Source organism: Oryctolagus cuniculus, chromosome 4 (assembly GCF_051225735.1).
Source record: "Oryctolagus cuniculus isolate XC-2025 breed Fujian yellow rabbit chromosome 4, ASM5122573v1, whole genome shotgun sequence".
Classification (NCBI taxonomy): domain Eukaryota; kingdom Metazoa; phylum Chordata; class Mammalia; order Lagomorpha; family Leporidae; genus Oryctolagus; species Oryctolagus cuniculus.
In genome coordinates, this window is record NC_142870.1 from 6275071 (window position 1) to 6299435 (window position 24365).

Here is a 24365-nt window from a genome sequence, read left to right on the forward strand (position 1 = left end):
CGCAGGGATGGGTTCCAAAGGACTGATGCATGATGGTACCCAACCACACATGGCCCGCCCTTCATTCAAGACTGACGCATGATGGTACCCAACCACATGTGTCCGCCCTTCATTCAAGACAGACGACCGACCAATGGGATTTCATGGAACCACAGGGAACTGGAGTTTGTTGCAAGTTCTCTATTCCAAGTGCAACCAACTAAGGAACTGCTGTTTTGGCAGTGACAATGCTAGCCTATTGTGTAAGACTCCACAGCTGTCTCTAACAAGCAGGTACCACGAACCCCTCTAGTTCAACCGTGTATCTGTTAGGTCGGACTTTCTTCATACACTCCATCAAAATCCACCGGAACACTGAGTGCAGAAACAGTAACTCAACTCTTCTACTGAGCCATTCGGTTTGCAGACTTGTGAGATGACTGCCTGCTCACTTAAAATTTCTTTCCATAGGGAAAAAAACCCGCTATTTACACTAACATGGAATGTTTTAAAATTTAACTCCCAATACAGTAACCATCAGAGGTGTTCTGGCAACATTTACCAAGCAGCGCCCTGGTGGGAGCCCTGATGTGGAGTACATTGGTTGCCCTGGTGTCAACAGTCTCCCCAGGACCAACCCCAGGCTGTTGAGGTTACCGCTGTGGGGCTGGGAGACAAGCATGCGCCGTCAGCTCTGGCCAGCCTGTCCTGAGCTCACTGCAGCACGGCTCTGGCTACAACCTGCTAACTCCAGAGTGCAAAGGTGTCCTGAGACCACCACGCTGACCTCCAGGCCCCCTCCCCAAAGTCAGAACCCGGAGAGGCTGGGCCCCTGGACAGAAGTGCTTAAGCCTCACTTCCTAACAGACTTCCACGTCCTAGGATCATCCTCCACCACACCCGGCAAAGACGAGACGCCCAGTCTTGCTGTCACGGTCCTGCCCCGGGAAGGACCTCTCTTTAAGGCCCCTCCGGGCATTCCTGGGCTGAGTGGATGCCGGCCTGGCCGTGGCTTCCAGGTCAGGGCCTGTGGGCGTCACAGACAACGGGGAGACGCAGCTTGTGGGTGGCTCCCTCCCCCTTCACGCGCGGCTACGGGAAGAACGAGGACTACTACTAGGAAGCGTTTATATAAACCAGAGACTTTATTGTTTGAGAAAGAAAAGGCCAAATTACAAAACGTTTACGCTTGGAATCTGCTCACCATCATGCCGAAGCCGTACAAGGACTCGGAGCTTCCGTAACGACCCGGGCGAGCGACGGGGCACCGCCACGTTCACAGGTGCAGTCGGTCCACTATTGTCGTGGCAACCGCACAGGCTTCCGCCGAGGGCCTCCCAGTCCCTCCCGGTCTGTTTATGCCACAAACAGCCGAGAGCCTGGCGTCGACCTCTGCTGTGAGCGGCGCTCCGTGGGCATTTGGGCCTGGCATTGTACCTCCCAGCTCGTGGTCTCGTCACACCACAGTTCTTTGGGGACGCCAGCGCCGCAGCCGACCAGTCGGTGGGGAAGCCGGTGTGCCTCGGAGGCCAACTTCTAAACGACGGATCGTTTACAAAGCCGGGCAGGCATGGTGGGCTCGGTGCCCCGAGATGGCTCCTGTGAGCTGCCATCTCTACGACACATCCCCTCCCGGCGGACTCTCCATCACACTCTTGCCCACACCGTTTCTCTCCCCCGTGTCCGAGACGTTAAGGAATAAAACGGTCTTGCTGTGCACAGAGAGCAGGAAGCACGGATCTACCTGGCACAGCGGCCAGGCGGCCCGAGACGCACAGGTGCACGGACAGGGGACAGAGCGGCTGCACGTAGGGCCGGGCTCACCAGGGGCCCTCCCCAGCTCTCCACTCCACAGCGTCTTTAACGTCCCAGTGAGCTGAGATAAAAATAAAGCTTTCATACAAATTACATTTTTTCCAGTGAATTACTTATGCAGTAAAAATAGCTGCTACACAAACCCCTCCTGTCTCTGAAAAGGAGTTGCACGTTTCCAAAAATAGGACTCTCATTGTAATCACACCGAGGAGCTGGGGGCCTGGGGGCCTGGGGACGGCAGAGGGAGGCCGGGGGAAGAGTTGAGCGACAAGGTGAAACAGGCCGTGTGTACACACAGGCTTACGGGCGTGTGCGGGAGTGGAAAACAGCGTCTGTCAAGAAAAACAGCGCTCTGTCGCTTTGCAACGAAAGAGAGGCAGGGGGGCCGCGTGCAGGCCCAGCTGGTCCCCCACCAGTCTTGTAAAATCCCCAAAGTACAAAGTCCAGGCCGTTCAGTCACCAAGGCAAGAGGGAGAAAAAATAAACACAGGGGTCGCCAGGGGTCGCCGTCGCGGCCCCACCTCCTGCCGGCACGCAGGTGGCCAAGGGTCTGTCCCTCCGCCAGCCCCTTCCCTCCGGAGCCACGGGCCGGGCTGCACAGCGCAACGAAACGCGGCGGAGCGCAGACACGGTGATATCGTTAAATTACAATATATACTTCTGTTAAATAGGATCGGTGACGAGGGCGGGGTAGGGGGGTATGTACACACTCGCTTCTGAAATGCTCGCTTCCTTCCCACCCTCTGAGCCCTCGCCAACTCGGGGCTCTCGCGGTCGCTGCCCCCGGCTGCGGAAGAGCCCAGGACAGGCCGTGCGTCCACCACAAAGGCGCCGCCTCCAGCGTGTCCCGCCGCACGGCCACTCGGGCCCGGCGCTTCCCCGGCGCCTCCTTCTCGACGTCGGCTCTGGTGCGTGAGTGGCGTCTGCCCTTCAGCAGACCCGAGTCTGCCGCGAGGAAGGCGTGCTTCGGGATGCAATAAGGCCGATCGCTTGGCGGCGACGTGCCTGGACCGATTCAACCCCGCCTCTCCCGGGTCCTTGGCGCGGCCGGGGCGGCCGGGCTTCCCACGGGCCCGGGGACGCCGGCTCGGGGCGGGCCCGGCGGGCTCAGTCCTCCGTGTCCGGCTGGACGCCCAGGATGGCGTGCAGTTCCTCGGGCGTGAAGCCCAGCAGGTTCTGGAGGTCGCACACGAAGCGGTAGACGTAGCGCTTGCCCGACGTCTTGTGGATGATGTTCTTGTCGTAGTAGTAGCGCAGGCCCCGGCTCAGCTTCTCGTAGTTCATCTTGGGCTTGTTTTTCCGCTTGCCCCAGCGGCGGGCCACCTTCCAGGGACACGGGGAGGAAGGGTCACATTCGATCTGTCCGCTGAGCGGCGCCAAGGGCTCCCCTCCCGACGTGGGCTGGGGCGCAGGCTCCGGAGAGGAGAGCCGGGCCGTGGCACCCTCCCACACCCGCGTCCTTGGCGGTCTCTGCACCCGGCCCCCTCGCCCCAGCTGTCTCAGCGAAACCCCCTGGGAGCCCAGGGTCAGAACCTGAGACACGGAGGTGTCTCTGTGCTCTGGGCCCTCATCCCAGCTGCTGCATGGGACGGGGAGGCGAGAGCCCAGGCCACACCGCCAGACACGGCGGGCTGCTGCAGCCAGTGCTGCAGCCACACCTGCCCCTGCCGTCTCCTCCTGCCACGGCGTCTGCTGCCAGCCCTGCCTTGCTCCCCGAGGGCAGGGACACGGGCTGGCCGGGCAGCTGCGGCCACTCGGAAGCTCAGATCTCCGGTGGACAAGGAGCACCCTGCCGAAGCACTTTCAGATGCTCGGGGCGAAGCAGGGCCTGCTGCCGATGCCGGAGCAGGACAGGGCAGCGTGCCCAACGTGCACGCAGAGGGCACCCCGGGGCCCGGACACGCTCATCCCCTTCCCCGACCGCCCCCGGGGCCCCGGGAACCCTTCCCTGTGCCTGTGCCAGAGCACGGAGCCCCCACCTCACCAGGGGCCCCGCCGTACCTCGTCAGGGTCAGCGAGCTTGAACTCCCATCCGTCCCCGGTCCAGCTGATGAACGACTGGCAGGATTTGTCCGACAGCAGCTCCAGGAGGAACTGCCAGAGCTGGATAGGGCCGCTTCCTGGGGGCGGGGGCACAGGGAGCCTCAGAGACGGCACAGTGAGGCCGCGCCCACCTGCTCCCACGAGCCTGCGAGGGCACAGCCACCTGCCCGGCCTGCGTCCGGTGAGGCAGCGGAGCTGACTGGCTGCCCTCCACGCCGCCCGCGCCTGGACGAGGGGGCCACCTGGCCGGGGGCTTCTTCCACCTGCTTCACCCGCCTCACACAAAACCTCCACGGCAGATTTCTGGAATGGATGAGCGGGGCAGCTCCGGGGGCAGGCAGGGACCGTGGGCCGGCCGTCCCAGGGTTGGGGGTCTTTGCTCGGCGGCCCCGTGGGGCAGGGGCCGCAGCGGCACAGCCTTTGCTGGGCGCGAGCTTTCCCCAGCAATGTTCCCGCGCTGCTTCCCGCTGCTGCCACTGAGGCCCGCATGCCGGGAGCGCCGGGAGACACGGGGATGCAGACATTCCCTGGCTGCTGGGGAGGGGGCGAGGCCCAGATCTCCTGTCTCAGCCAGGGTCTACCGTGCAGCACGCCGGCCAGGCAGGACGAACGCTGAGACCAGGAGCCAGGTGACTTGTGTCACCACAGACAAGCGTCTAGCTCGGAGCCAATTTCCCCATCTGTAAAATGGGTTTGTGCCCCTCCTTAGGCCAGGCTTCCTAAGGACTACAGAGCATATATCCAGTGAGCCACACGGGGCTGGCAGTCACCAAACAGTAACTGAAAAGCCCTGGGGCCGGCGCTGTGGCACAGTGGGTAAAGCCACGACCTGCGACACTGACATCCCACAGGGGCTGTTCCTGTCCTGGCTGCTGACTGCCTGGGAAAAGCAGTGGAAGATGGCCCAAGTCCTTGGGTGCCCACACACATGTGGGAGACCCGGATGAAGCTCCTGGCTCCTGGCTTCGGCTGGGGAGTACACCAGCAGATGGAAGATTTCCCTCTTTCTCTCTCTCCCCCTCTAACTCTTTCAAATAAATAAGTAAATATTTTAAAAAATAAACACGGGCTGGCGCCGTGGCTCACTAGGTTAATCCTCTGCCTGCAGTGCAGGCATCCCATATGGGTGCCGGGTTCTAGTCCCGGTTGCCCCTCTTCCAGTCCAGCTCTCTGCTGTGGCCCCGGAGGGCAGTGGAGGATGGCCCAAGTGCTTGGGCCCTGCACCCACATGGGAGACCAGGAAGAAGCACCTGGCTCCTGCCATCGGATCAGCGCAGTGCCGGCCGCAGCGGCCATTTTGGGGGGTGAACCAATGGAAGCAAGACCTTTCTCTCTGTCTCTACCTCTCACTGTCTATATCTCTACCTGTCAAAAAAAAAAAATAAATAAAAAATAAATTAAAAAAAATGCGAAACCCTAGCAGCACGGCAGTTGGGTTTTCTCCGCAGGGCCTGCGCGCTCACACCCGTCCTCCGTGTGTGCTCTGGGCCACTTCCACGGCTGTTCTCCCTGCCAGAGGAGAACGGGCGCCTGGGGTGTGGGCGGTGTGAGCCCGATTTCTGAGTAGGGACGTTTCTAATCCGCGGTGGCTCCGTAAGGTCAAAACACGGGCGGGAAAGGCCGGCTTCAGGACGCACGGCAACCCCAACGCATCTGGGTCTGGAGCAGCTTCCGGGCCTGTGCCTCGCCTGCAACGGCCCTTGCTCAGGCCGGGCCGGGCAGCAGAGCAGAGCAAGCAGTCCCGGTCTGGCTGGAGGCGGGCCTGCCGGCCCTCCCCGCGCCAGGTCACATTCCTGGAGATCCGGGCGCTGAGTCAGGGCCAGGGCCCACAGGCCTGGCCTCTGCTAGGGCAGCCCAGGTGGAGGGAGCGGCCGTGGGTTTTCGGCCGCCCCCTGAGCTCTGTGCCTGCAAGGCTGGCCTAGCCACGCGTGACTGCAACGCGCTCCCGCGGGGAAGCAGCTGCCCGAGCGGGCTCACCTGTGAAGCCGGCCAGCACGGCCGCAGGTATGACGGGTTTGCCTTGCTCCACCGGGTCGCTCCTCTCCTGGATGTAGTCCTTGAAGGACATGGTCGGCTTGCTGAGGCACAGGGACTGGCTGCAGTCGTCCTCGAAGCTCTCGAAGGAAGGCACCCGCTGCACGTCCACCAGGGAGGACTGGCTGGTCCAGGACTGCAGCAGCGACTCCGAGCTCTCAAAGCTGTCGGGGCCGCTCTCGGGCACGTCGTGGTCTTTGGGCTTCCCTGCCAGAGACAAGCGAGCACACGCGCGGTGAATCCACGCGCGGTGAACCCTCACATGGTGAACCGCCTCGTCCCCGCCGCCGACCACGGCCACGCCCGCCATGGCTGCAGAGCTGGAGGCCGCAGGGGCCACTCGGGTTTCTCAACGCGCTGGGAAACGCAGGTGCCACAGACCGCACTGTCCTGGACAGCTTCCTGTGACCGAAGGCTGCGCTGCGCGGACAAGGAACACGTGGCGGCCGCGTCCAGCAACACGGGCGAACCCGACACGCGGCTGGGCCCCAGACACAGCGCAAGGAACCCAGCCGGGCAAGGCCCTCTGCACGAGGCTGCAAATGCTGACCCTTGACGATGCAAACTCCAAACGGGGTGGGCTTAGCCACCGCTTGGGACCCTGCATCCCATAACGAATGCTGCCTTCGGTCCCAGCTCTGGGTCTAGCTCCCTGCTAACGGCCAGGGAGGCAGCAGATGACGGCTCAACTACTTGGGCCCCTGCCACCCACACGGGGACCCAGATGGAGTTCCAGGCGCCTGGCTGTGGGCACTTGGTGAATGAACTAGTGTATGGAAAACCTCTCTCTGTCTCTCTCCCTCCCTGTCATTCTGCCTTTCAATTACATAAATCTTAAAAAATAAATAAACGCAGAACAGTTTTTAGGGTGGGGAGGTGACTGGGAGGGAACAGGAAGGGGTCTCCGAGGCGCTGGAACCTTCTCTATCTCGCTGGGATGGCTGTCACACAGCTGCACACGCATGCACCAGTTCAGCCGGCTACACAGCCGAGGTGTGTGCAGTGCACGTGTGTGCCATCTTCACAAAAAGAAACGTGTGAGCGCTCGACACGGTCTCCACCAAACACCGTGAGAGGGGAAACCCAGCCCCGAGAGCAGGGACCGCGTCCTGCTCCCTCGGAGCCTACAGAACCGGGACCAGGGCCCAAGACACGCGCAGAGTGCGCTTGTTGGGGAGCAGCCCCGGGAACACGTTTCCCATCTCACCAGAATTGCCGTTGAGCAAACTCAGGTTGGCGCCCGGGAAGTCCTGGGTGACGGAGCAGTAGCGGACGCTGACGGTGTTGAGGCGGGACTTGGGGAACATCTGAAACTCCTGCTCTGAGCTGAGCGCGCCGGACGCCGCGGACGACGGGCACATGCCGTCCAGGAGGCCGCCTTTGGGGTAACTCTGTGCCTGCACCCCATACGGTGCCTGCTCCGCGCCGAAACCTGCATGACAGCCAACAGCAGAGCTCTTGACGCTGGTGTCCCCGTGACAGGAGCGTCACAGCCAATCAGAGGAGACCACGTGCACAGCCCCTCCCTGCCAGGGCCGGCAACCGCAACGAAGGACCCAGACTCCCTGACAGCGCCGGGAACTCCAGAGCTCGGAGCTTCCCACGTGTTTTCGAAGCCTGCCAGCTCGCTCTTGTCCTCCTGGAATAACAGCTGGACCCAGAGCCATCGGCCCACTTCACTCCAGTCCCTGCTCTGTGACCTGCCCACTCCAGCACTGACCAACGGCCACGTAGCACAGTTTTACATTCCTCATGGCCACAGCAGAAAAGCACAAAGGAACGGGTGGAGCTGTCACAATACACTTAACCTAATGCATCAATGGTCATTTCCATGCACAACCAACGGGCCACCAGTCCCCCTGCAGCGATGCTGTGTGCTGTTCCACACTGAACACTTCCAAGGCTGGCGTGCACTCTGCTCTTCATACCCCGGCATGGGTCAGCCAAGCTCCAGCCCTCAGCAGCTCAGCACCCACGTGCAGCCGCAGGGAGGCCCCCACGCGCGGCGCAGCCTGCCCCGCGCAGCGGGACCCATCTTAGAGCAGAATCAAGGGGACAGACCTAACGTATTGCTGTTAATCCAATGGGGGACTGCGTTGAGGTGTGAGTTTCCTTCATGCTGATCTTCTGTCTTTTCTTGGTTTTCTGAAAGACACAAGAGGACAAATCAAGCTGATAACGACACAGGAGGAAAGGCGGCTCTGCGCGATCTCCGGTCTCCGGCTACGTGAGGGCGACTGAGAGCGAGACCGTGTGCGCGACTCAGTCCTGTGGTCAGGGAAGCTACGTATGTGCCAGCCACACAGTGCCAGGGTCGGGAACACTCAGATCCTGGGCTGTGGTGTGGTCTCCGGCACTGGGAAAGCTGTCCTTGGGGACACGGCTGCCCAAGAACTTCGAAAGGAAGGAGGTGCAGGACGCATCCTTTCTACGAACGCACCACACACAAGGGGTCTTCACAGAAAATGCGGGTTATGGAAACGATGCACAGAAGGCAAAACATTTTTCTACCAAAACAAACTCATCTTTTCATTCCTTTTCCTCCCCTCAAGAAGTTTCAGCAGACACCCCTAAATCAGCAGACACCCCTAATCAGCAGACACCCCTAATCAGCAGACACCCCTAAATCTAAGCACACAGACTTCACAAGACCAGGGGATGTGAATCAGGCTGTTTACCAACCAACAGATTCACCGGGAATCTGTCAATACGACCCATGCAAGAAACTTTGGGGTCTTTAAAAATAAGGTTCCCTGACCCTCAGAATCCATAACTTAAAAAGAGCCAATGGCTGAATCCTAGGTCTTTTTGATTCTGGGCAGATGGTAAATGTTCAAAGTTGGCGTGTTTAAAAATCAGTGAGCTAAGCTGCTACCTGCAAGGCCAGCATCCCATATGGGCGCCAGCTTGAGTCCTGGTTGCTCCAGTTCCAATCCAGCTCTTTGCTGACATGCCTAGGAAGGCAGCAGAGGATGGCCCAAGTGCTTGGGCCCCTGCACCCACGTGGGAGACCCAGATGGAGTTCCAGCTTCCTGACTTTGGCCTGACTCAGCCCTAGTTATTGTGGCCGTGTGGGAAGTGAACCAGCATATGGAAGCTCTTTGTCTCTCCCTCTCACTCTGCCTTTCAAATAAATAAACCTTTTAAAAAAAATAAAAACCAATTAAACAAGGACTATTTCCCTGAACTCTACCAACATACCTACTGTCTATGTATGAATGATCCCCACTCTATTTTTTTCTCTTCCTTTTTTAAATTAATTAACCTGTTTTTGAAAGGTAGAGTTACAGAGAGAGAGAAGACAAGACAGAGATCTATTCACTGGTTCACTCCCTAAATGGCCACAATGGCCGGGGCTGTGCCGATCCGAAGCCAGGAGCCAGGAGCTTCTTCCAGGTCTCCCAGGTGGGTGCAGAGGCCCAAGCTCTTGGGCCATCCTCCACTGCTTTCCCAGGCCACAGCAGAGAGCTGGATCGAAGTGGAGCAGCTGGGACTTGAACTGGTGCCCATATGGGATGCCAGCACTGTAAGTCGTGGCTTGACCTGCTGTGCCACAGCACTGACCCCATGTTTTCTTTTTAACTTGACAGATTTTTAAGCCGTGGTCTCACTGCTCTTGTAAGTTCTGAACCAGGCTTTTCTATGGTGAGACTGCTGCTGGTCGACGACCGACTTCTGACGTCAGTGCACATTACTTGTTAAAAACACAACCTCACCCCAAGTTCTCCCACCGGATTCCCTTTGCAACATCTGCCGTGGATCTCAGAGTCCATCTGAGCACGAGGGCCCCAGGTGCTGACCTCTCCCTCGTGGCTGCGTGGGCGGAGCCCACAGGAGGCGGCACACTTGCTGGCCTACAGTGAGTCAGTGACTCAGCCCCGCCTCGTGGCTGCTCCTGATGCCACACACACCACACACGGCCACATACCGACTCCCTTGAGTGGCACTTTGAGGCCACTTACTCTGTATCATCTGAAAACCCAACCCACCGGCCGGAGCACACCCATCCGACACGCCCCTCCCTGCCCACACCCACACCCACACCCACACAGACACACACCCCTGGCCTGGCCGGCCTGGCTGCGCGGGGGAGGGGCGAGTACCTTTGATCATCTCTTCGAGATGCTCCCAGAGGATGTCACCCACAAAGTCAGGGGCCAGCTCCAGGAAGCGCTCCTTGCCCAGGTTACACAACACCTGGCCGTTCATGCCGAACCTCTGCAGGTTCACGTTCACCAGGCTGAACTCGTTGGTGGCCCAGAGGAGCCACTGGCACACCTGCTGCTCGTTCCACAGCCAGGGGTCTGCCGGGGAGAGAGGGAGACCGGGGAGGCGTGCGGTGAACCAAACGGAAAGGCAGAGACACGGGCAGCCCCGATGTACAGAGCCCAGACCCAGACCCCACGATGACAGCACCCAGGCGAATCCTGAGCCAGGTCCACCTTGGTTAAAACGAGAACCACGCGGAGAGCCCGCATCCGCGCCACTCCCGGTGGGAAGCCCCAGCGTCCGGCCCAGTCCGCTCTGCCCGCCCCACGCAGGCCCGGGGCAGCGCCACTCACTCTTGGGGATGCCCAGGCGGCGCTGCTCCTTCTGGAAGCCGCTGAAGGTGGCTTTGAGGGCCTGACTCATCACCGCCTTGCTGCACGGCGTCAACAAGGGCAGCTCGCAGCTGGCGGAGTCTGGAAAGAAAGTCCACGGGGCCGTGAGGGCCGCGACGCGTGACGTGGTACGGACACGCAGGGGAGAGCTCAGCTTCCGGGAAGCGCAATTTCCCTCCTGAATCCTCACGCGATTTATGAGTTTTTGACCGAAATTGGGGCGCTACTGCGCGTCTCAGAACTGCTCTCAACGTAAACAAGACTGCGGACATCAACTCAGGTTTTACTGTGCTGCGAAGCCGCCGTGCACAGATGAAATTCTACTCTACTCTACTTTTAAACTGCAGACAATGAAAGCAGTCACAGAACCTGCAGGTTCGGACCCCTGCGCGTGCCAGACGGCACCCCAGCGAGCTGTTGTCAGGAAGCTGCGGGGAAGCGCCCCTCCCCCCAGAGCCCCCTGCAGGCTGTTTGCAACCCCAGCTGTTGGTTCTGGGGTCACTTGATCAGCCACCCCCCCAACTTTGGGGGCAGCGGATGATTTCCGGTAACCCCGCTCCGGCGTGTCCGCTCCCCCGGTTCTTATTCTCTATAAAGGAATGGCACTTCAGCGGTGTCCGCAATCGCGTGCTACAGCGGGTGGCTGGAAGCGTTCCACGGGTTACGTGGTCACGTGACGCAGGTGCTGGAAAGTTAACTGAAACACACAAGCTTGTGCAGGCGGGATGCGGTGGGGCAGTCGCCATCGCTCTTGAAATCGCCGAGGGCGCCAAGAGGAGGTCGCTCCCTCCGTGGGCGTGGCAGCTGTGCCGACCCCCTGGGGGAGGCTGGGTGGCCCATCATTCCCGGGCTCGGTGCCTCCTGCTTTGTTTAACAGATAGGACTTCCAAAGCCCAGTCCTGGGCTTCCATCCACTTTCACAGAAGACGCAGGGTGTCAACGTGCACCCTCGGGAGCCACTCTATCAACCGCTCGGGGACACAGCACCGTCTGTCAAGTCTGGGACAAATTACCATGAGAGAGGGAGTCCAAGCCTGTGGGCACTTCTTGGAGTGTTTGCTCCTCATTCAGCGAGGGGAACGCGGCAAACAGGGACCCATCAAAGGTGTCGAAGGCCGGCTGGCGCTGCGGAGAGAAACGAGGCCCAGGGGTGAACGCCATGACCCGTGTGAGAAGCTGCAGGGGAATTACCGATTAGACGGGCAATCGCAACGCCACCGCCTGCTACTGAGAGCAGACTTCCGAGTTGACCGAAGCGACCCGAAGGACTCTGAGCCCTCTGATGAACTTTGTAGAGTCAGAGCGACTGTGGCTCAGTGAAGGTCGCGGGGCAGGACCTCAGCCACCTGGCTCTCCCGCCAGGGGCAGGGCCGTGTCACTCAATGCAACTAACATGACAGGCCAAGGACTGGGCAAGAATGAGAAATCTGACAAAGCCATTAACAACTTGTTTCTCAAGCGTTTGTTTTGAAATGTCTGCAGTGAAGCAATTTAACTGAAGCTGGAAGAGGTTCTTCCTTATCGGTTTCATCTCACAGAAGTCAAGTGTACTGAAGATTCCCCAATCCCCACACGCAGTATTGTCACAGGACACATCTTCTAGGACTTGTTGAAGACCCCCCCCGTGTGGTGATTTAAAAATTTTCTGCATCAAAATAGGCTTATCTTTTAACTCCACTAATTTTTTGAATTACCCTGTATTAAGGGGTCAGATTTCCAAAGGAAACAGGTTTAAACGTACACTGCTTCCAGTCCAGGGGAAAGACAGGCCTGGAAACATGTTAAACAGTGCCAGTTTCTGATCATCTCACATTTATGAGGGAAACAGCCTTTACTAGAAACCTCACGTCTAAGTCACGGACAGTGTCTTGATTCATCACTGAACAGAGGTTGTATTTCTCCAACAGAAGCTGGAAATCCCGAGTCATGTGTAATACAATGACCCACCTGCTGAGTCATCATTTACAAATGCGTTCCCCTGTGCTTTCTCTTTAGAAATTCGGAACAACCGAGGGGGCCTTAGAGCAGAGAGCAGACGGCCCCGCCCCCAAGCGGCCCCGCGCGGCCCCGCGCACCCGGGTCAGGCTGCCAGCAAGGACCAAGCGTGCAAGCACAGGGCTGGCGCGCCCCTGGACTCACTCACTACCTTAGAGCAGGCCTGGTTTTGTGACACATTCAACGGATTTGCAAACTTCCCCTCAGCATGGCCCAGGTGACTAAGAAACGCCTTCCCGACTTGAAGTTCTTTTTTTCAAAACCAGGAAGTCAAAGAACAATACTCGGGGTTCTCGAATAGTTCGTGGAAACTGTGTATTGTGAAAAACTGATGCAAGGATTTCCAAATTTTGCCATGTACTAAAAAAAATTATTTTTTTTTTAAAGTTAGTTGAGAGGCAAAGACGGAGAGAAACACTGAGAGCGAGCGAGTTCTCATCCCCAATGCCACCAGCATTCCCGCAAATGCCCCCAACATTCCCGCAAAAGCCCCCAACAGCAGAGGCTGGGCCAGCTGGGAGCTGGGAGCCTGAACACCCCAGGTCTCCCTGAGGGTGGCAGGGACCTACCCTCCTGAGCCGTCACCTGCTGCCTCTCAGGGTCTGCAGGAGGTGGAGTGAGGAGTAAACAGGCGCTCAGTATCACAGCCAGGTACCAGGATGTGGGACACAGGGCCCCCACCCAGCACCTGAACCATTGAGCCAACACCCACCCCAAACTTATCTTGAGTTTCATTTTTCCACGAACTTTTCGGAGCACCCCCATACTAACCAGTTCCAACACACAGGCTTCAGCTGGGACTGTTTCTGCTCCAGACCCAGAAAATGCGTGCACACCACGCATTCTTGTAACTTACAGAAGGATGTTCCCCTCAGAGGAGTGTGGCTTCAACTAACACCTCAATCTTCGTGCCACATTCATCCCACCCAGAACTTGTGATCAGATCCAAACCGAACAAGGGAGCGCACCACCCTGACACCTGACGGCCTTCCCTGGCCCTCTGAAGGGGTCTGAGCGGGACCCTGGGCAGCTTTAAAATGCTCCAGGGCGACAGGATGAAAACGTAAGCTTGTTTTGGTTCAAAAACACTTTTAAAGGCCAAGCAGTGTTCCCGTGATATGAATTCTTCATGCACCTTCCGAAGACCCCTTGCGTACGTGGGTTTCAAGTCTGTACCAAAATAAACTTAATCTTCTTGCCCTTCCCCACGAACATTTCCCGACCTTCCTGAAGTCCCCTCCTGATCTGCTAAGGAGACTACCACCTGCCACGGCTAAGTCACCGTCGTCACACAAACGCCACAAAGCTCTGGAGGCCAACGCTAAGATCACCGCTTCCGAAACACGTTTACTTCCCAGCACTGAGGGACACCCAAAGCTTGGCCGGCATCTGAAGGAGGCAACCACTCTGCACCGTGAAACAATGCTCCCCTCCCCAAAGGAGCCACAGCAGAAGCACCGGAAATCTGTCAGGCAGCAGAGGAGGTGCCTTGACCTCGCGTCCGCAGACCCCGGGCTACCTGCCCCTCCCCAGTGCCTTCGCAGCCTTGCCATCTTCCCAGGACGCGCCCAGGGAGACCAGAGAGGCAGCAGAGACCAGAGATGGCTCGCCAGCACTTTCACTGGGGGTCACAGGCGTTTCCACACCTGGAAGGAGCCTCGGAAACAAACAAGGAGGGCCTCGCTCTCCACAAGTTAAATGGACTTTGTATCTTGGAAGCACAACCAGCAGGGTGATTCCTTTTTAGAGACCAGAAACCTGAGACCCAAGCGAGTACCAGACCCACGTCTCTGGGACCCAGACCCACGTCTCTGGGACCCAGACCACGTCTCTGGGACCCAGACCACGTCTCTGGGACCCAGCCCCGGCCCACTGTTTTCTCCCGGAGACTGAGTTTCTAACTAAAAATCAGTGAAGACTTGCTCACTCACCTTCAGCGTCCCCCGGTAACTGTTGGCCACAGGGGCCACCTGGTCCATGTTCTTGATTCCAAAATCATTCATCTTAAAAGAGAAAAACAAAGAGGCACCACATTAAGGACATTTTCAAGTCGCCATTAGTAGTGGCCCTGCGACTTTCAGGCCAAGCGCCACTGCTAACAGGCACCTCACAGCGGAATTACTCAAAGGCCCTCCGTGGGTGGCCGTGCAGGTATCTGAACAGTAAGGCTGATTCACAGAACTGCACCAACAGAGTTGCACAGGAGGCCCCCTGGCAGCCTCCCTGCGGGGGTGGCGGGGGGCTGTGCCAGGCTCTCACCGGCACAGGGGAAGGCTTGGGTATGGCAGGCCCTGGGCAGGGCAGCGGGCCACCCATCTGCACAGGGCGCACTCAGCTCCTTGGGACCTCGAGGGCAGCCGCAGGGGCCCCACACCTGCCCCGGGGACCCAGACCCAGGAAGGAGAGCAGGAGGGAAAGGCGGAGGCTTGTGCACGGCCCAGGACAGCCAAGAAGGGACAACCCGTGGCCAGACTCTCTCTGTGCTGACCCAGGTCCTCCTGCTTTCAGAACCGAGCTCTAAGTATTCCTGCTCTGGGTGTTGCCCAGCTGTGTGTTTCAAGAGGAAAGATTTCAAGGATGGCTCTGCGTTTCTCGCTTGCAGAGCCTGGGCTGACCAGGACGAGGGCCACCAGCAGCAAGCGGGTGGCGAGAGCTGCATCTGGGGCTTCTGGGAACCAGCAAGAGCTCAGAGTGCAAGACACACACAGACCCCAAAGCCTTCCAAGGACGGAGTAAAGCCTCCCCGTTGCTTCTATCTTAATCACGTGCTCATGCAGTTTGAGTGCGCCAGGGTTACTGAAATCAGAGTCACTGGCACTATTTCTAACGTGGCTGAAAACTTACCTGGGGCCCTGAAATGTAACTGTTTGGCCAGGTTAAGTGATATATGAATACGTAATAAAGGTACCTAGATAATACATATTTTGAAAAAGTTCACGGAAAATGTAACAAAAAGATGAACTGATTTTGGCACAAAAAATTGCGAAATCTGTGCATAGTTTTCCTGTAATACGCACTTTCCACGAACTTTTTGAACAATTTAAAAAGTGAACTGAAACTTTCTAGCAACCTGGGTGAGCACTGTGAAGGTAACGCTCGCCCGGGGGGCCTCCCCCCACACCCCACCCCCACCCCTTCATGGCTATGGAACTGCACTACAGGGTACCCCCACCTGCCCACCTCTGTGGTCTCCCCTGGCTGCTCCTGCCTGCTATAACCAAGACATTCCAGTACTTGAAACAGCGCTCAGCCCAGAGAACTTGCTACAGGGGGCAAACGGCATATCCTCACAGGACTATCTAGCTTACCTGTGTGGTTTTTTTCCCTGTCATCATGTTAGGTCCAGCTAAACCAGACCTCCCAATGACCGTGCCACCCAACACACCACACACGCACACCACACGCACACACACATGCATGCACACACGCACACACACACACTCAGTCCTTAGCTAAAAGGCAGCAGAGGAGGTGAGCAGTGCTACAGTAGCAGCCAACAGGCCGAGAGCAGGACTAACAGCTGTGGTACAGCAGCAGGGGGAGGCTGGCCCCTATCAGACCGGGCCAGGCTTGCCCAGAGTCTCCACCCGGGGGGCTCCGCCACCCACTTTCGAGCAAGAATCAATATTCACTCCTAATAATGGCCACCAAGACTTTGGACATCCAGGGCTAAGCCTCGCGTCTTCTGCATTCGTAAGAGGTAGATGCTACACCCCCTCACAGGGAGGCAACGGGGCCCAGACACCCAGCGTAAGGGGCCCCAAGTCACAGAGCCACCATGCGGCCCCTATGGGGGAGGCCGGAGCCGGCTCCTAAACCTTGGGGCCACCCTGACACAGCACAGAGTAGGCAGGGGTTAGCCGGGGCCCTTCCTGCCATCCACCCAGATGAAACAAGTCCCATGGAGGGAAACAGACAAGCCCCCAGCACAAGACCGACTGGCCGGACGCCTTGGGTGTGGCCCGTGACCCGTCTAGAGCCTGACCACACAGCTTTTCCCTCCTGGAATCTGCAAACCGGCTGCTGACTTTATTCTACACTTTCCAGAGTGCTCGGCCTGGCGTTTGGGTACAAATGCCAGAAGAGGCAGCCTACCACTCCCACATAAAGAGCCCTAACTATCAGCCACGGAGCACAAAATCTTTTGTCGTCCAGCTTCCAATGAGTTTTGCCAAAACCATGTGGACTTAAAGCGCTCTCCCAAATGGTTTCGGGCGGACACACGGCGAATCGAATTTAAGTCCACTTCTTGTACTACTGCTCAGGGCTGGTCCCCGGGTGGACCCGGGACGAGCGACTCCGCACCATCAACTCCGGGCGCTGTGCGATGGCCACTGCTTCTCAATAAACGCCACTCCCAAGGGCAACATTTAAAAAGGGGGGCAGAAATGTACGGGCTGCGAGGATCCGCCAGGCCACGGTCCGACTTACGTAAGATCGCAGCCCAGAGCCGCCCCGGGAGGCGCCGGAGGACCGGCCGAGCCCGGGGACCAGCTCCCGCGGGACACCCCGCGCTGCCCTCCCCGCGGTGTCGCGCTCCCATCCCGCGCGGGGAGCGAACACCCACGGCTGCCATCCCCACGCGCGGACGGCTCGCTCCTCCGCACGCCCCGCAACGGGAGTGCGGGCGAACCTCACACGCTCCGCAAAATTGAAGAAAAAAAAAAAAACCTACAGCTCACACACACAGACACACACTCACAAAGACACACGCGCAAATTGCCCGCCACCGCACCCGCGCCCCCCCGGGACCCCCCGAGCCCGGCGCGGGCCCAGGCCGCGGCCGAGCAGGTGAGCCGGGGGCCCCGAGCGCGGCCGCCCCGGATCCAGCCACCCTCCCCCGCCAAACCCGGGCGCCCGCTTCCGCGCCCCCACCGGGCGACCCCCCGCCCCGGGCCCGCGCTTCCCGGAGAAACACAAAAGCCAGCGGACCAGCCCGTGCGCCCCCCGGCCCGGCCCCGCCGCCCCCCGAAGGCCGCTCCGTAACCGGAAAACACGCCGCGGCGGAAACTCGCGCCGCCCGGGCCCTCGCGCCCCTCGCGCCCCGGCTCCGGGGCCCCGTCCCGGGAGAGGAGCCCACGGCGGCCCGGCCGCGCTTACCTCGCCGGGGCGGGCAGGGCCGGCGCGCGGCCGGGCGGCGGCGGTGGCGGCTGCGGCGGCGGTGGCTGCTCCGGGCCCGGGCTCCTCCGAGCGCGCCGGGCGGTGCGGGCCGGCACTGGGTCGGGGCGGCGGGCGCGCGGGGGCGCTCGGGGCTGGTGGGGCCGCTCCGCGCTCGGGGCCGCCGCAGGAGGAAGTCGCCGGCCCGGGGCCCCGGCCGCGCGCTCTTCAGCAGCGGGGGCGGCGCGAGCACCCGGAGAGAGGCGGGCGGGGGCGGGCCGGGGGGCGGCGCGAGGCGGCGGGGAGGAGCGGGCCGGCCCCTTCCGGCGAGACCGGCCCCTGGCGCGCTGTCACCCGGCCCGGGCCGCGGACCCCACGCACGCCGCCGCTTCCGCGGGGACCGAGTGGACGCGCTCGGCGGCGCCTGGCCCGGGACCGCCGGCTCGGCTGGGCTCCCGGGCCCGAGGGCCGCGGCCGGAGCGCACAGCCCCGGCGAGCTCTGCTGGGCGGAGCCCGCGCGGTTCTTCGCGGCTGCCGGGCGGTGCGGGGGGGACCCCCGCTTGGACGCGGGAGGGAGCTGAGGCTCGGGGCTCGCCAGCTGCCGAGGGATGTGAATGGGAAATGCGGGAGCGAAGCCCCGCTGGAGCTCGCTCCGGAACGAGCTGTGGTTTCCATTTTTATCAGCGGGGCGCCGGAGTCCGTGTCGGCGGCCGTGTGCGTTTCCTGGTTGGACCCGGGCCGCGTGCGCACTATTTAAAGTTTGAATCCTAAAAGAATTGAGCGAAGCAGGAGAGGAGTCCAGCCGCTTGGCCTTGAGGGCGGCCGTGGGGGTTGGGGGTGGAGGGGCAGGTTCCCGGTTTCCATGGCAACCCCATGGCTGCACCCCTCGGGGGTCTCCAGGTGTCACTACCGCCTGGGAGGGGACAGAGCCCACAGGGTACTGGAGCGGATGGGGAGTCTTTGGGGACTGGGTTGGCTCACATGGCTTCTCAGTGCACATTCAGGCCCCATCAGAAAACGCAGGTCAAGAAGGCATTCCAAAAATGGAATACAGATCCATAGTAAGTTACCATGGAGACAGTTGCTTTTTTTTTTTTTTAACGGTACCGGAAAATACTGGCTCATCTGGGCTGCAGCTCCATCTAACGCAAGTCACTCGCACAGCCCTGGATGGTGGGTGGCTGTGAAGTACAGTGTCCACGGCCATTCCCTGACGCTCGGTGCCCAGAGCTCACACCTTGTCCCCTGGGCTGGCTCCCGAGCCTGCACCAAGAGGCTCAGGCTCCCTGAGGGGGTGCGCGGCTGGCACAGGCTGGGGGGCTGGGGGCAGTGCCTTGCTCTTAGGAGCAGGAAGATGTCAAAGCAGGAGTCTGCAGGTGGCTGTGCCTGCCCGGGGAGCCGTCCCAGACCACTCACCTCCTTCACGGGATGGGGGAGCTGTCCCAGGTCACTCACCTCCATCCCAGGACGGGGGAGCCATCACAGACCACTCACCTCCATCCCAGAATGGGGGAGCTGTCCCAGGCCACTCACCTCCATCACGGGATGGGGGAGCTGTCCCAGGTCACTCACCTCCATCCCAGGACGGGGGAGCCGTCCCAGGTCACTCACCTCCATCCCAGAATGGGGGAGCTGTCCCAGGCCACTCACCTCCATCACGGGATGGGGGAGCCGTCACAGGCCACTCACCTCCATCACGGGATGGGGGAGCCGTCACAGGCCACTCACCTCCATCACGGGATGGGGGAGCCGTCACAGGCCACTCACCTCCATCACGGGATGGGGGAGCTGTCCCAGGTCACTCACCTCCATCACGGGATGGGGGAGCTGTCCCAGGTCACTCACCTCCATCACGGGATGGGGGAGCTGTCCCAGGTCACTCACCTCCATCCCGGAATGGGGGAGCTGTCCCAGGTCACTCACCTCCATCCCAGAATGGGGGAGCTGTCCCAGGCCACTCACCTCCATCATGGGACAGGGGAGCGGTCCCAGGTCTCTCACCTCCATCACAGGGCAGGAGCTGACTATAGAACCTGTTCCGTTAAAGTGGTGAGCCACAGCAGAGCTGCAGCTTGGGACGCCTGTGTCCCTTATGGAAGGGCCACTTCGGGTCTCGACTCCTCCAGCTTCCCGCTAATGCACCTGCCCCCTCCCCAGCGTGGGAGACCCAGATGGAGTTCTGGGCTCCTGGATTTGATCCGGCCCAGCCCCAGGTATAGGGCATTTGAGGAGTGAACCAGCATATAGAAGATCTCTCTCTCTCTCTTTGCCTTTCAAGTAAATAATTAAATAAATTTTTAAAAAGAGGAAGAAACACTGGAAGGAAGTGATTTGATCCTTTATAAAAAGAACAGATCGCGGTTAGGCATAGCACCAAACTTGTCAAGAAGTGATCAGTGTGGAGCACATCGTAGAGGGGCTCAACATAACGTACCTGTTGTCCAGGCACCCCTCTGAGAGCATTAAAAAAAAAAAAAAACTCTTTGAAAAAGTTTAGACATGGAAAAAACTATCCTTCCTCTCCCAGGTCTAGGTGTGTGACGCCCATGGGAAAAGTGGAATGTGAGAGGCCTCCAGGCTGGGCCTCCACAAGCCTGGACTCCCAGCCAGGGCCCCCGTCCTCCCAGCTTCTGGGCCCAGGGGGACTTGCTCCCACAGGGTCTGCCGCGCTGGTGGCCACGTGCCCATAGGACAACGCTGATCCTGCACGCTGGTGGCTTCGTGCCCATAGGACACGGCTGATCCTGCAGGCTGGTGGCTATGCACCCATAGGACAACGGCTGATCCTGCGAGGGGGTGGCTTCGTGCCCATAGGACAACGCTGATCCTGTGTGCTGGTGGCTTCGTGCCCATAGGACAACGCTGATCCTGCATGCTGGTGGCCACGTGCCCATAGGACACGGCTGATCCTGTGTGCTGGTGGCTTCGTGCCCATAGGACAACACTGATCCTGCACGCTGGTGGCTTCGTGCCCATAGGACAACACTGATCCTGCGCGCTGGTGGCCACGTGCCCATAGGACACGGCTGATCCTGCGCGCTGGTGGTCACGTGCCCATAGGACAACGCTGATCCTGTGTGCTGGTGGCCACGTGCCCATAGGACAATGCTGATCCTGCACGCTGGTGGCCACGTGCCCATAGGACAACACTGATCCTGCGTGCTGGTGGCCACGTGCCCATAGGACACGGCTGATCCTGCGAGGGGGTGGCTTCGTGCCCATAGGACAACGCTGATCCTGTGTGCTGGTGGCTTCGTGCCCATAGGACAACGCTGATCCTGCGCGCTGGTGGCCACGTGCCCATAGGACAACGCTGATCCTGTGTGCTGGTGGCCACGTGCCCATAGGACAATGCTGATCCTGCACGCTGGTGGCCACGTGCCCATAGGACAACACTGATCCTGCGCGCTGGTGGCCACGTGCCCATAGGACAACGGCTGATCCTGTGTGCTGGTGGCCACGTGCCCATAGGACAACGCTGATCCTGCGCGCTGGTGGCCACGTGCCCATAGGACAACACTGATCCTGCACGCTGGTGGCCACGTGCCCATAGGACACGGCTGATCCTGCATGCTGGTGGCTTCGTGCCCATAGGAGAACGGCTGATCCTGCGTGCTGGTGGCTTCGTGCCCATAGGACAACGCTGATCCTGCGCGCTGGTGGCCACGTGCCATAGGACAACGCTGATCCTGTGTGCTGGTGGCTTCATGCCCATAGGACAACGCTGATCCTGTGTGCTGGTGGCTTTGTGCCCATAGGACAACACTGATCCTGCACGCTGGTGCCTTCATGCCCATAGGACAACGCTGATCCTGCTTCAGCACTGTGGCGGGGCTCCTGGTGCATTTTTCCCCTTCTGTGATTGGTCAGTTTCCTAGTTACTCAGCAGAACCGAGGCCAGGCCCGACTGCAGTCGGATTATTCATTGACTGTTACGCCACGAATCACGGGGCACGCGGGGCTTTACAGTAAATTAAAGCTGATAAACGGGCAGCTCTCATGCCAGGAGATAAAAGTCGAAGGTGTTAAGAAGGAAATTGAAAGTCGGAAGGCACTGGGGGGAAGTGGCCCGATGCCCCTTGCAGAGTGCATCTGAGCAAAGCCTCAACTCGGTTTCCTTAAGAGAGAGACTTCCACCCAGAAAAGACAATGACGGCCGGGTCAGCACTCAGAAGCAGAGAGGAACCCGCAGGTCAGAACCATGTTGAATCCGTTAAATAAAAAATAACTAATTACAAATTACAACAAAAATACAAGCACAAGTTCCTTACACTTGATTATGATTAACTTACCTGGTCATTCTTTAAGAAAACAGCACCATGGACGTGTTTGCTTAGGGGTCCTTCTGTGTGGACCTTCAAGTCCAGATCAGCAGTAGCCACGCAGCTTGTGGGCTTTCCATGTGCCAGTTAGACAGATGCCGTCAAGGCCGGGTGTATCGCTTATTCATTCGGCAAACGCAGTGTCAGCTGTTGTGAACACAGAGGTGAGCGAGGCTTAGCTCCCGCCCTTGGAGACGTGAAGATGCAGCCAGCCCCCTGGGCTGTAAAAACGGCACACGGAGCCGGAGAGGAGCAGGACGCTCTTCGACATGGGAAGTGTTGGGTTCATGGATAGCACAAAGTTCATGGGAAATGAGATTAAAAGACATTTATTCTGCTGCAAAAAAAAAAAATGAGTTTTGAAATGCACACATAGTTTTTTCATTAGAAAGAAAATGCGTATTACGAAAACGCTGTGCATTGATTTAGAAACTTTTTGGCACCAAAATAAGTGTGTCATCCAATCCCATTTCCACTAGCTTTTGCGGTCTGTATTGATAAGCCCTTGATGGCGGGGGGTTGGGGGGATGGGGGGGTGGGGTGGCACAGCCATTCTGCTGATAGGCCAGGGTCATTAGCAGCCTCCCAACCAGGTGACCCCAAATCACACAGAAGCAGATAAGTGGTGTCTGCTCTTTGTTTTTTTTTTTTTTTTATATTAAGATTACGTATTTATTTGAAAGGCAGAATTGGAGAGAAAGAGACAGAGATCTTCCAGCCGCTGGTTCACTCCCCAAAAGGCTACAACAGGGCTGGGCCAGGCTGAAGCCAGGTGCCAGGAGCTTCTTCCTTGTCTCCCATGTGGGTGCTGGGGCCCAAGCCCTTGAACCATCTTCCACTGCTTTCCCAGGTGCATCAGCAGGGAGCTGGATGGGAAGTGGAGCAGCCGGGTCTCGAACTAGTGCCCATATGGGATGCTGGCACTGCAGACAGCAGCCTCACCCTCTTTGTCTGCTCTTTGTCTCAGAGCCCCGGGACAGCGAATGTGGGACTCTCCTGGAGGCAGTTCCTCTTCCTGATGTCTCTGGCATTTCTTCTGCCTGTTGGCAGCTGCCTTTGCCCCCTGTGTTTCCTGTGGGTGTGAGACAGAGCCTGGGAAACGAACCTCTGCGGGCGGCCTGGGACTCCAGGTCACCTTCGACCCAGCTGTCCAGCTGTGGCTGGGGCAGGCCACTTCCCCTCTCCTGGCCTCGGTCTAGCTGTGCTTCCTAAGCACTTAGAGTGAGGCTGGGCGCGCTACGAAGTCTGGGTGTGTGCTATGCCACCGCAGGTGCCCTGACCCTGACAGGCTTGGTGCGGGCATCCCCTGGGTCCTGGGTCACCACCACCTGCTGCGCTCCCAGCAAGACCCCAGGAGTGAGATGGAGACCCGCGCTATCCCATGGACCTCTGGGTTCCTCGCCTCTGATTGTCCTGCTTTGGGCCTAAGGGTCCAAGGGATGAAGCCCTGGATTTTCAAATTGGAAAAAGATCCTGAGAGGGTTGGAGAGTGAGACCTACTCCTGAGTTGCTAGATAAGGATTCCTCCCTGAAGGGTCACACGGCTGCCCCTGGGGGCCACCCTGCAGGCGGCCTGACTTGCCCTTATATGGCAGCTCTCCCAGGGCTTCCACCGCCTTGCAGATGCACTGGGATCTCAAGCTGCGCGGTGACGTGCTCTGAGCATGTCCGGGCAGTCGCGGTCCTAACGAAGCCCCGTGGTCTTCTGCAATCTTGGTAATCCTGCAACAAATGTGTCTGACCTGAGTCAGACCTGGACACATAGAGGACTGTGAGGTGTTGTTTTGGGTTTTTTTTTTCCCCTGAATCACAGAGTGATTCCCACAGCAGGCACTGAACTGCATGGCCCTCCCGAGCAGCTACTGGGTTACTTATTTTGCAGACTGGAAGACGGATCCACTCATTTTCACACAAACTAAGAGTTAGTCATCCTTGTGTCGGTCTAGCAAATGATTAAGGAAGGTTAATTCGCATGCCTCTGCTGGTGACGAAACACAGTCTGTGTTACAGTGTTCCTTGGATTAAAGGCTAAATAGAGTAACAGACTTAAGCAGGTGTACGAATAAATCATTTGGAATTGGAGCAGTCGGGCGGCATGGGTTCTCTGGACTGAGTTTTGCGGTGTGACTTTTCCCTTCCCTTTGTGAGTTTTAGGGTCTGTGTCTGGACGGCTAGCTGTTGGAGCCTCTTGTTTGCAGGTGCTAGGTGGTACCACCTGGAATGTGGTACCATCTCCTCCTGCCATGGCCTTGGACACCAGGTTTCAATATGTAAATTGTGAGTGGACACAGACGTGGAGACCTTAGCAACTCTGTTAAAGTATAACAATCCAAGAGCTTCTAGAATGTTCACAGAAAAGCGCAGCCATCACTCTCGTCCATTTTAGGATGTTTTCATCCTCTCAAAAAGTATCCTGTCCCATGAACTATCACCCCGTTACCCACCCCCCAAGCCCTAAACAACCACTCACCCATGTCCT

General features: G+C 58.8%; 1 protein-coding gene across 1 annotated transcript; it reads right to left on the minus strand.

Annotated features, from left to right (window-relative positions):
- Nucleotides 1-1105: 1105 nt before the first annotated feature.
- ETS2 (ETS proto-oncogene 2, transcription factor) lies at nt 1106-17788 on the minus strand. The gene is made up of 10 exons (XM_051833551.3): nt 17568-17788; nt 14399-14470; nt 11486-11597; nt 10434-10553; nt 9975-10175; nt 7933-8016; nt 7079-7303; nt 5815-6078; nt 3796-3914; nt 1106-3117 (listed from the first exon to the last, which is right to left on the minus strand). The coding sequence occupies exons 2-10, from the start codon at nt 14468-14470 to the stop codon at nt 2902-2904; spliced, it is 1413 nt and encodes a 470-aa protein (XP_051689511.3). The 5' UTR covers nt 17568-17788; the 3' UTR covers nt 1106-2901.
- Nucleotides 17789-24365: the final 6577 nt, after the last annotated feature.